Here is a 12,364-nt window from a genome sequence, read left to right as displayed (position 1 = left end):
GAAGGATGTCAGGAAAGGAGAGAAGGAGAGAGTGATAGGTAATAGACTTGAGTGGTGGGAACATGAGGTTAAGGGAATAATTCTATAAACTGGGCCCAGTGTGTGACCCCACATGCTTTCTTTCAAAAAGCAATTTACTGGCAGCCTGGCCCTGCTTAAGTCAATAGGATGTTACCTTCCTCAGCAACCAATCTGTTGTCTGCAGGAGAAATCCAGACCAGAAATGCCCATAGGGAGAACATAAGTTACCCTGAAGGGGAGGGGCGCCTTTTATGACCCTTACACAGACCAGGTTTCAGAACTCAAAGAGAGATAATTCCTGCTAACCACAAAATCTGTAAAAACAGGTTCCAATTAGAACTGATTGACATGGGCCCAAGTGACCTAGAGTTGTCCTAAACCTTTACCAAGCATAGTGGGGACTTGAAAATCTGATGTCATCCTGTTGTCAGTCAAAAGTCAAGAGGTGGACGGGCAGGACTCTCTGGAAATGTCCCTGGAACTCCCCATCAAACTGGAGGGCAGGAAAGGACAAACGTCCCTCTGCTCTGTGAGGACCCGCTCTCTCCCTTTAGAGTACCCCCTTTCCTATCGCGTCTAGTAATCGCACGCCTGCTACTCTGAGCCACATGGCTGAAATCTTTCTGGAGTAATCACAAGAATGGGTGAGAGAGAGGATTGCTGTGGCTGCCTCAGCTCCAAGGCAGGCGTTTGCCCGGTAATAAGAGGATGGTGAACAGGCATGGGGTTGCAGTTGTATAGAAAAAATGATTTTTGTTTGTTTTATTTTCCACCAAGTGCTGGGGATTCAATCCAGGGTCTCACACATTGCTGAGCAGAAGGAATGATTCTAATGTTCCACAGCACAATAGGGCGGCTATTATTGACATTGAGTTGTGTATTTCAAAATAGATAGTACAGAGGAGTTTTAATGTTCCCAACACAAAGAAATGATAAATGTTTATATGTTTATATATATATACATATTTTTTTTGTGTGTGTGTGTTCACAAATCCAGTGCTTTTCTCTCCCCAGGTGGAGTCTGAACACCAGTCCTTACTCCAGTCCCACAGCACTGGCTTCTGGGCCATTTCAGCAAACAATGATTAATCTGTCATTTGGTAGAGGTGGGATGAAGGGGGCTTCTAACTGCTTTGTTGACCAAGTTTTGATAGTCCCTCCTTTGAAAATCATTCTTTTTTACACTCAAGACTTTCTCTTTATATATCAATTTTTGCTTATGTTTTAAAATTTACTCTTTGGTTGTTTTTGTAATACTAGGGATTGAACTCAGGACCTTACACATGCTAGTCAAGCTCTGTTTCCTTGAGTGACACCCCCAGCCCCATGTGCCAATTTTTAGAGTACTGAATTGGGCTCCTTTGAAGATTTTTCTTCACCTCTGACAGTCAAGTGTGCAGCAAAAAATAGTTACCCACCAAGTGCTCATAATTCATCCTTTCTTTTGGGGACCCCAGGCAGTTAGGCAAAACCATGAAACTAGTTCAGGTCAGTGAAATGGGAACAGAAATGCTGTGTGTTATTTACAAGCTGGGAAAGAGAAAAGCCCGCTGGCTGTCTTCTGGAATCTTCCTTTCCTTGCTCCAGCAACCAAGACCAACCCTGGAAGTTCCAGATGGCACAGCGACAAGATGGTGGAGCCTCTGCCCCTGGGCTTCTGAGGGACTACAGAGAACAGACCCATAATGGACATACAGTGTGAGTGAGAAATAGACCTGTGTGCTGTGAAGCCACTGAGATTTGGGGATTAGCATATTATTTAAGCATAGCCTGACAAACCACACTAATATGCACATAGTTCATAATGCACAGAGTTCTGCAGCCAAAAAATCTGTTGTGAATTTAAATAAGTGATAGATGACATAAAAGGATTCTCTTTGGTGACTCAATGGAAAACTTGCTTTAGCAGGCTCTTAAAACTGTAATCCTAACAGTTTACATATAAAACATTCTGCTTCAAGACAAAGTTATCAGTTGGATAAGAAGCTGATTTTTTGGAAGAGATGGGAGATCATACTGGCATTCTTGCTACAATTCTCAAAAAAAAATTCAAAGACAAATTAATTTCAATCCAACACACTTTATTCTTTTCTTTTTTAAAATTTTTTACCTTAATTTTCAATGATCAAGTATTCAAGATGTTGTAAACCAAGGTTTATTAGTACATTGACAATCGGTTTCATCGAGCACAAGAAAATCGAACATCTTTTAAATTACCCTAACAGGTCTCCAAATAAATATTAATCCTAAAAATCACAAAATCAAACTTTTTATTTAACAAACTAAAAACAGCCTTTCGTCACAAGCACACCTCTACACAGAAAAGTCACGCACACAGATCACACGCTCCACTGAGATCCTAACGCCAGTTTACCTGACAGGGTATTTATTGGACACAATATTACGTTTCCTTAAACTAAAATGTTAGAGGTTGATCTTCCCACTTCATGCTTCTAAATTAACAGTTGGTGTTTTGGGTAGAGGTATATATCTTAAGTAAAATGCCCACTATCAAGTTTTACCAATAATTCTTATTTTTAATTTCTAGATACAAACTTGAAGCTTCTTTCATTCACCACTTTGGTTTAATATGACCTTACAATTACTTTAGCCTTCATAACCATTTCTCCTTCAATTTTGACATGTAGAATAGACTACCAGGAAAAGACGACACCCTCAAAACCCCACTGCTAAAAGCTGTAGGGTTTTCAGAGGAGAACTAAGAAAAGATCATGTGAAACAGTTTTATTTTACCTTTCTCTGAAATTATTTTTAGCAGCTGATTATGCTGGCTGGCTAAACTAAATATCAAAAGCACTGAGTTTTCCATAGAAAAGTATCCCCTCCTGAACTCTTCATTTTTGCAGCATAGAGTTCATACATTAACTGTTGAAATGAGAGTAATGGGTGCTTGTTTTCTGGGTATTTTTCCAGACTTCCAAATGCAAAGCACATGCAACCCTTTATCAGTGAAATACTGTGAATTCAGTAGTGAACATGCATCATTTTTAGCACCAAGGCATTTTTTTTTTTCAAGATTGCAGAAGCAAACAGCTAAGGAAGGTTTTGGTCACATTAGAACCCTCCCTTAGGGCTGAGTTAAAATGAAGTGCTTAAAGTGAAACCTCTTTAAACATACACACATCTGATTCCAACACAACAAGAAGTCTGAGACAGATGTAGTCAGCAGCAATCCTGGAAGATGAAGGAGAGAAGACAGAAAAGATAAAGTGCACAAGGAAACTAATCTCGCCTGCCAGCCACACATTCCCTTTATTATGGAAGAGGAAACACACTGATGTGTAAAGGCTACCTACTAGTCTGTCAAACAGAGCATTTGTAAGCTGTCCTCTAGGCAATTCTGGGGTTACACAGTATTTTGATATCTGCTACTTAGAATACTCAGTATGCACCTATTTATCAATGGTTAAGAGTCTTGTTCTCTATCATCTATGATATTTTAAGCACACACACATAGGCCACCACCCTAGGGTTGGACTAACTTCCTGTTCCCTGGTACAATACAGAATTCCCACAAAGATTTCAGGTCTATCCAAACTGTGAAGCTTCTCCCTTGTGCACAAAGGGTTTCTACAAAACAAGCTAAAAAAAAAAAAAAAAAAAAAAAAAAAAAAGAAGAAGAAGAAGAAGAAAGAAAAGAAAAAACATTCTGGCTCCAAGTCCACCAAAGAATGCAAGCTGGGGTTGTGGACTGAAGAAACATTTTCTTAATGGTTAGTGAACATATAGGATGGCCATGACCTACACAAGCCCTACAGGGCGGGGGAAGGGAGGAAGCAGCTCCCTAGCTCCCTTCTCTGAAGCCTGATTCTTCCAAGTCATGTGTGTGAGAAATAAAAAGTCTGGCGGTACATTTTCAAAATACTTATTTATACCAATTCAGCCTTAATTAAGTCCAACTGTAGCCATTCTAACTGTAGCCCTTCCCCTTTGTCTGCCCCAATTTTAAAATTAACCAATCAGGTAAGATGTAACCCTGAGCTCTCCAATCAGGGCAAAGGGCAGCGCTAAGACTTAGAAATGCACGGACTGACTGCGGGGTAAGCCTGCAGGCCAGGTTCTGATAGCATGTGGTTCTGGCATAAGTAAAGCTTTGCCTTGCCCACCCCTTTTGGAGCACGAGTTTGATTTCTGGCGGCACCTCTTTATTTCTACCATGTGCTACAGTGCACTGTCACAGCACTAAAAGTAACAATCAGGGTCAGTGGTTTGGTTTGTATTTTTGTATATACTCATTTTTTATAAATTTTTTTAATATTTATTTATTAGTTTTAGGTGGACACAAAATCTTTATTTATTTATTTATTTATTTTTTGAGAGAGAGCGAGAGAGAATGTCAATATTTATTTTCCAGTTTTCGTGGGACACAACATCTTTGTTTTTTTTATATGTGGTGCTGAGGATGGAACCGGGCCCCACGCATGCCAAGCGAGCGCGCTACCGCTTTGAGCCACATCCCCAGCCCCACAAAATCTTTATTTTACATTTATGTGGTGCTAAGGATGGAACCCAATGCCTCGTGCATGCTAGGTGACGCTCTACCACTGAGCCACAACCCCAGCCCTTCATTTTTAAGTCTTTACTAGGAATCTTAAAACTCATGTTTGCCAATAATAGTAACAGAAAGGTTAATATTCTGAAGGAAAGAAAAAAAAAAATACATGTGAAATCCCAAAGCTCCCATTCAACAAATCTGAACTCTTCAGAAGTTCTGCTGAAACTAGATGTTAACACCCAAATTGGATTTGTTCTATGTTAAATATGAACTATAAAAATATTTGAGGTATTGTTTTGACAAGTGATTTTTAATATTACACTTGGCTAAACAAATGAAATTTACTTTGAAAAATCTAGTTAAACATCAAATGCTGATGGTTCCTACAGGTGTTTTCTACGATCTACACAAAGAAATAATAATGTCTTTATTCTTCAGAAACAGTAATACATAAAATAATGAAATAACCTCACTATTTTACAATCACATCTTGCTTTATTAACCAAAAGCTATTTTCAACATTAGGTAGCATAAAAAGTGAACAGTGGAGTGAGAGAAACCTATATCTGAATTTGCCCCTCTGTACAATCCTAAATAAGTTACTTTACTTTTCACATTCACATCTATTTTTTAAAATTAACAAAAACAAGGTTGGGGGTGTAGCTCCTTGGTGGAGTCTGTGCTTAGCACATGTGAGGCCCTGAGTTCAATCCCAGCACCACCAAAAAAACAACAAAAACAATAAACTCCTTGCAAGTTATTAAAAGGATGAAGATGAATGATGTACATTTAAGTGTTTGATAAAATAGCACTAAAAATAGTCAACACTCCACAAATGATCATTTGTGTCCTCTCTGCTCCTCCTTTCCTCTCACTCCCCAAACCATGATTCTGAGTGACTGTTAACTGTTTTCAAGAAATAAATTTACCTACCAGGAATAAGGATTTTATACCAATGAACCTAACCAAGAAGGTGTTCCAACCACCCACCCACTCTTTGGGTGTTTCTAAATTAATGGACTCAAGGATTATATTTGCATATTAAAGGCAAATAATACAGTAATTTACAGAGTTGATAAAGGAACAAGATGACCTTTTGCCAGAACAAGTAATTTGAAGCCTACGTGCATGAGGAGTAGCAATTAAAACTTCTAATAGGAGTGTGACTATAAAGTAACATGACCAATTTATTAACAAACACATAAGACCTTATATACACAGTTAGATGGTATCATCTACAAAATAGTCGCTCAGTTGGCTAGGTCACATTCCAATTACGCTACCAGAGCTCAAAGCATTTGGGGAACAATTCTGAATTGGTATTATTATTATTATTCCAAAATAATCACTCCTTCAAGACTTATACTACTTATTCTACATTTTTACCAACAACACTGCAATGATACACCTAATATAAATATATAAGTATCAGGAAGTACAATATTAACATGTGGTGCACATTTCTGGTCAATTTCTTTGAGCTCTGGCCCAATCACCCCAAAAGATTCCATGGATTTCAGAGGCTAATTGGTTAATAGTACCTGACAAGTAGCTGGTGCCCAGTCCATGATTGCTGAATTGGTGGCCTTTTGAGGAAGAACAATAATTACTCATGGTGAGTCCAACAATCTTAATACCAAAAAACAGTGCCAACTCCACCAGAAGTCTCTTAGTGTGGTATCTTAATGATCAGAGAAAAATTAAGAAACCACCACCCCTCCCCACTCTACACATCTACAGCTCCAACACTAAAGGAAAGTTTCCATTCTAAAAAGAATCAAGGTCTTCCACAGAGGTAAAGAGGAACCCTGAGTCCCCAGAGAAGACACTGGGTTCATCAGCAACGTGTTCCAAACCGTCGGTGTGCACCACATTGACCAAAGTTTGACAGATACCAGTGGAACTACAGTCTTAGCCCAGCAAGAGAGCCAAGCCCAGGCAGGGGATGAATGGAAGTCCCTGTCACCTGAGACACTTGCAGACTTTGTTTAATGTAACAGTAATGACCCTCTCTGCAAACTGCTTGCCACCAAGAGAACCATTTGAACAATGTCATTCCTAAGTGAAGAGGAAAATACTCTGTACCAAGGAACAGACACATGATTTCACCTGTGAAGCCACACAAGGATGATTCAGCCAAAAAGCCTGACCACTGTTGTATGGAAGAGGGCCAACCAGACAAGCACACGTTTCCCAAGTTAGCTCTGTACCTGCGTAGGCTTATGTAGAAAGACTACACAATTCTATTTGTGTTTGGACCTTTCAGTCTCTCACAGTTAAAGCTCATGAGTAACTTTCTTTCAGTCTATTAGTGCTGTCAGGAGGCCCCTATCTTAAGAAGCGCATAAAAAGCATCCTATGCAGTGCCTAAGTCTAAATGATATGCTGGGAGGTTCTGGAAAGAATGATGGATAAGGAACCCAAAGTGCATTTAAAAACAGAAAAATCCTCTCTCAAAATCACAGCAGGCATTCCACTGGAAGGAAGGAAAGGTAAATCAAACTGATTCTAACTCTGATAAAGTCGAATTCATGTCTACTTTAAGACTGGCGTAGTTTAAATCATTTTCTCTACTTAGGATCATATTTCAGGTCCAGCCCACAGATCTCCCTCCTCCTGTATTCAAAGTGACTTTCATATCCCAGGTTTAGCTTTCCTGATTTAATTACTCATTTCCAGCAGCAGCCACAGCAATTTTCTGTACAGAAAGAAAGAAAACAATACAGATTTCTCCAGTGCTTTAAGCATATAACTAAAATGCTCAGGTGGGACTCAATCTTACCTCTGGAGTTTCTTCTTCGCCTATTTTGAATGTCAAGGTTGCAATTCTTAACTAATCTTATGTCAGTCCTTACGAGCTAAAGGGATTTCTGCAGCAATTTCCTTGGATGAGAAAGCCATCAGTTTCTTTCTTCATGATGCATCTCAAATTAATTTCTAGCCATGTTATGTAGCATACTAGTTTTAAAGCCCCTTATAAAGAATTCTGGAGTTTGTATTCGAGCCTTCAGATTTATGATTCAGCAGCCTCTAACTACCTTATGATGGGGAAGACAAACTGAAAGAGAATGTGTCCTATGAAACGGCATAGCTGTTCCTCTCACTGTGCTCTGCATGTGGTTCCTTTGAAGCATCTGAAAAAGTCTACCTGATTGACAGCTCCGCTATGGCTTAAAACGCTATTAACAGTACTTTAAGGAACCTCAGCTTCTTCCTCTTTTCAAAATCATATCTGCTTTATTCTCTATAAGCAAAAGTAACATGCTGCACTGAACATTTTTCCAATTAAATTGCATAGTTGAGGCAGATTCATTTGTGCTTTGTAGCAGAACTCACAGTAGGTGTTCATGTCTAAAAACTTGGATTTGCAAGGTCATGGTCAGGTTCACCTTTGTTGGGAGTGTATGCTAATGATATGCAGGGCCATTGCCTTTCCCACGATTTGGGTTAACCGGGGTCCTCAGCCTTATGCCATATTGGAGCATGAGCATTAAATTAACATAGCAAAAGTGGTAACAAATGTATCTAAACTCCTCCTTGGAGAAAAGAGGGGAAAGGCTCTCAGTCTAGTTGAGGTATCCAGCCCTCAATCGACAGTGGCTGTGTATACGGAGTTTTGTTGGTTTGAGGATTGCATCTGTTGAGGTTAAAAAAAGAGAGAAGGCACAGGTGTTTCTCAAGCCACCATATTCAACTCAACCAACAAAACAAGTCTTCCATGTTCAAGCTTCGGGAGTGAGGCTACATGGCAGCAGGGCTCTCTTCCAGCCCTGGGTCTGGAGAATTTATTGCTTCTGGGAAGGGCCCCGGGTAGGTCTGTGCTGTGTATGGGATCCCTTTTTGTAGAGCAGTTTCTTCGTGGAATTCTCCCTGGGTGCTGAAGGCTGGACATGATCTAGTCCGGGCATTCTTCTCGGCTTTGTGGGGCTGGCCCACGAGCTCACTCACGGTGCTCAGAGGGAATTCTCTGCACCTCTGCCTCTGCAGTTCGTCCTCTTTGTACTTTATGGAGTACCAGGCCAGAAAAATAAAAATAAAGCCAACAAATTTGAGGCCAGCCGCCAAACCAAAGTAGACAAAACGAAATGATGTCACGTTGTACTCCCAGCAAGAGCCCTGTACCCCACATTCCTGTTGCCAGAGCATGCAGGTGGTGTCAATAACTGCTCCAAAGTAGATCGGAGTAGGAATGTATGCTAGGGTTGGGGAGAGAAAGAAAACCATAAAGATTCAGTACATCTTATACAAGAAATCTGACTTGTAAATTAGCAAGGTACTCGTTTGCTCAAAAACCGGCTAAAGGGAGTGAATCTCTTGTGTTACTTGATTTTTTTAAAGATATATCACAATTCATTTTAAAAACATTCACTAAATGGTGAACACTTAAAATCTTCCATGTTGCAACTCAGAATGTGTTAATGGTTTTTAGGATCGTTAAAAAGTGTCTATTGTGTGTGTGTGTGTGTGTGTGTGTGTGTGTGTATACACACACATATATAATCATCACATTGTACACTTCAGATACATTTTTTATTTGTCAGTTATAATTCAATAAAGCTGGAAAATGTCTATTGTTAAGGATGCAGCTACAAAATCCTTTTAAACTTCTAAAAAATGGATTTTGTCATTAAATACTTAAGAGGCTAGAACACTTCATTGCTCACCAAAATTCAGTACACCTAATTCTTGTGGGCTGAGTCCCAGTCCTTGGATGTAGAAAGAGGAGGGGGCAAGTCTTGTCCCTCTTTAGTCAGACACCACATCAGATGGCAATTTTAGTATAAGGGCGCTGAGGGTATGGAAATAATTATGGCATAAAATTCATCTTTGAAGCTTATAAAACATCCAGATGAGTAGCAGCTTTGTTGTTTGGGACACGGTAGAGACATTGCTTTGATCCCGGCAGACAAAGCCTACCCAGTAGATGTCCTTCATCACATGCTTTGTCAAATGTGCCCGACCCCCAACTGGTTCATCTGACAAATATCTACCCCTCCTTTAAATTCCAGACTCAGAAACCACTCTGTGCCCATTGTGAGTTGTTTATTAACTATCACATACTGTTTTATTAAATCACTGGTCAATTTGTCACCCCAATGGCACAGCCACACCTTTTATGCTTTCCTGCCCAGGGATATATCAGGACAGCCAGAGAGCATCAGCAAGAGGGCACAGAGGAGGCACTGGCTTAACTTTACCTCCAAATCCATCCCAAATAACCCCAACTCCATGGCATCAGAGAGAAGCCGAGCAAAAGGAAGGAACTTTTTTTTTTTCTTTTTCTATTCAGCCACCCCTTTGGTTAACAAATTTCCTTTTGGAAAATAATACTTTTTAGTTTTCAATGCAAAGTATAACTATGTGTACACATGTCCAAGTTTCCTTTAACCAGCATTCTTTTTAAAACCAGTACTTTCAAAGACACCAGTAACAAAAGTCAAGCCACTCGTTAAATGCAACTAGAAGCATTTTCCTTCTGGGCTTATTGGAAAGTGCCCATTAATGGAGTAGGCCATGAACCCCAACATTCACAAAGTGAGAATTCAGAGAGGATTAATGCTTCAGATGGGGAAGACGATCCCATTTTGAAATGTTTTATTCTTCAAAACTGAAATTTGAATCAAAAACCCTTCCCCCCACCCCTGTGGAAAATAATAATGATTACTAGGGGGAAAATAGCAGCTGAAGAAAATGATAGGCTGACACTAAAGAAGGAAAAGATAAGCTTGATGAGGACGTCAGTCAGCAACACACGGAGGCAACAGGCTTCTCTTCACAGGTCATTTCCCATTCGCTGTCCCAAGACCTCACTGTGGGGCATCACCTTTGAGAAATTATTCTTCCTATGCACTAAGGAATGCACATGTGTTCTCTCTCTTTACCAAGATTTGAACCCACACTTGACAGTAATCTCTGGGTGTTGCTTTGGGGATTGATTATTCTTTTTAGAGTTTCTTTACCTCAAAAAACTTGGTATGTATATTCTTTGCTCAGTCCAAGTAAATTATTAAGAACAAGAAATTGAAATTTTCACAAGTAAAACGAGCACCAATTTGTCTCCTCTCTAGATTAAAAAAGGAGTAAAGGGACCAAAATGCTAAGATAATAAACCGATTAAAAAATGTCTTCATTGAATATTTCCTACTGTGCAAAACTGTCTGGGGAATTTTGCCCAAGTTTATGTTCACAGTCAAAAAGAAACTGACCTAAAATTAGTTTTGTTGAAGTATTTTTTTTCATCAAATAAACTTGTCAGCTTTTAGTTCAAATGGAAAAAAAAAAAGGAAATGTACCCTCACCACAAACCTGTAAAACTCCTAGCTACGAATGGTAACAAATGACTTGACTTGCCATTTTTAAAGGACAGTGAGTATTTGCCAGTTGCAAGGAGGAACTAAGAGGCACGCTTGGAAATTCAGGGACGTACCAAGTGTTCGCAACAACACAAACTGCATTCCCAGGGCAAAAGGTCTCTCCTCATCTTCCACAGACCTACAGTGAAGGAAGAAAGAAATGTTTTAAAATGGTGGTCCCAAGAAAAGACATCAAATCAAGCCTGTTCTGTGCGGGGCGAGGGATCAACTGGATGCTGGGCAAACATACTCAATCCACTAGAATTTAGTAACAAAAGCCAAGAAGACTGCTGTTGGGAGCTCACAGAATAAAGGTCTCCCCAAAATGACTCAAAGGAAAGTCTGATTAACTCTAACTGTTTCTTTGTAAGCCCTGGTCGAGGATCAAAGGACCTCAGCTGAAGGGGCAGAAGCCTTTCTGATTGGGCTTCCAAAATCAGTTCTTTTTAAAAATTTCATAAAATTTTAAACATACCATTCACTGTCTCTGTTCACCTAAATATTGCATTCCCTGTTTCTGTTCACCTGTAATTTCCTGAATGGTAGAAGTGTCCAATGAAAACCACTCCCATAATTCTCCCAGAGGAGGAAAAAGGTAAAAGAAAGAAAGAATAAATGACCAAAAAATGGATATTAAAAAAAAACAAGTCAAAAACCATAGAAAGCCAGTGCCATGGGATATGCCTGTAATCCCAACAGCTCAGAGGCTGAGGCAGGAGGATCGCAAGTTCAAAGCCAGTCTCAGCAGTAGTGAGGTACTAAGCAACTCTGTGAGACCCTGTCTCTAAATAAAAAAGACACAATAGGGCTGGAGATTTGGCTCAGTGGTTGAATGCCCCCGAGTTCAATCCCTGGTACCCCATCCCCCCAAAAAAGAAAGACTAAGCTCCTCCCAGCCACATTTTCTGTTTTTTTAATTAAACAAAGTGAAAAATGATATTACTTAAGTAAGCAAATATATTAATGATTCTTATGGTTTGTTAAATGATGGATGGGCATGGTGGTTCCAGCTAACTGGAAAGCTGGGGTGGGAGAGGTGATTGAGACCAGAGGCTCTCAACCCACCTGGACAACCTAGAAGACCCTGTCTCAAGCAAAACAATGACATACCTTATCCTTTCTATCCCTTAAACAATGGAAATTTTCTGAGGACCAGTATCTTTGTTGTCTTTTCTCTAAATTCTTTATGCCTCATAACGAATTGCCCCGTTCTGCCCATGTGGTTGTTGCTGTATAAATATCTGCCAGGGGGGGACGGGGTGACTAAACCAGGGGGCCTTTCCTGTGCTGTTATCAGACTCCCAAGGAACAGCTTTTCTGGGAAATGTCTCCCTCACTATCCCACAGGCATGAAGTCAGAACATGAAGGTGCAACCTGCTCACTCTCAGTAAGGGTGACATATCAGCAGGTTCGTCCTGCCAGGTACCCAGCACGGTGGGTTCCAAGGAGCCAGAGGAAGAAGGAGGACTCCCT

General features: G+C 40.0%; 1 protein-coding gene across 3 annotated transcripts in view; it reads right to left on the bottom strand.

Annotated features, from left to right (window-relative positions):
* Window positions 1–4,684: 4,684 nt before the first annotated feature.
* The window catches only part of Slco5a1 (solute carrier organic anion transporter family member 5A1), a 134,382-nt gene continuing 126,702 nt past the window's right edge, over window positions 4,685–12,364 (bottom strand). For 2 of the 3 annotated variants that reach the window (XM_040293968.2, XM_040293969.2), the window contains 2 exons: window positions 10,965–11,029; window positions 4,685–8,733 (listed from right to left, as the gene is read on the bottom strand). In XM_040293968.2, coding sequence (XP_040149902.2) covers window positions 8,279–8,733; window positions 10,965–11,029 — 520 coding nt within the window. In that variant the 3' untranslated portion in view covers window positions 4,685–8,278. The remainder of the gene's footprint in view (window positions 8,734–10,964; window positions 11,030–12,364) is intronic. The other variant, XR_005737841.2, reaches the window with a different exon arrangement.

The sequence above is a fragment of the Ictidomys tridecemlineatus genome, chromosome 7, assembly GCF_052094955.1.
Source record: "Ictidomys tridecemlineatus isolate mIctTri1 chromosome 7, mIctTri1.hap1, whole genome shotgun sequence".
Lineage (NCBI taxonomy): Eukaryota > Metazoa > Chordata > Mammalia > Rodentia > Sciuridae > Ictidomys > Ictidomys tridecemlineatus.
This window is presented reverse-complemented; position numbering and strand designations above follow the sequence as displayed.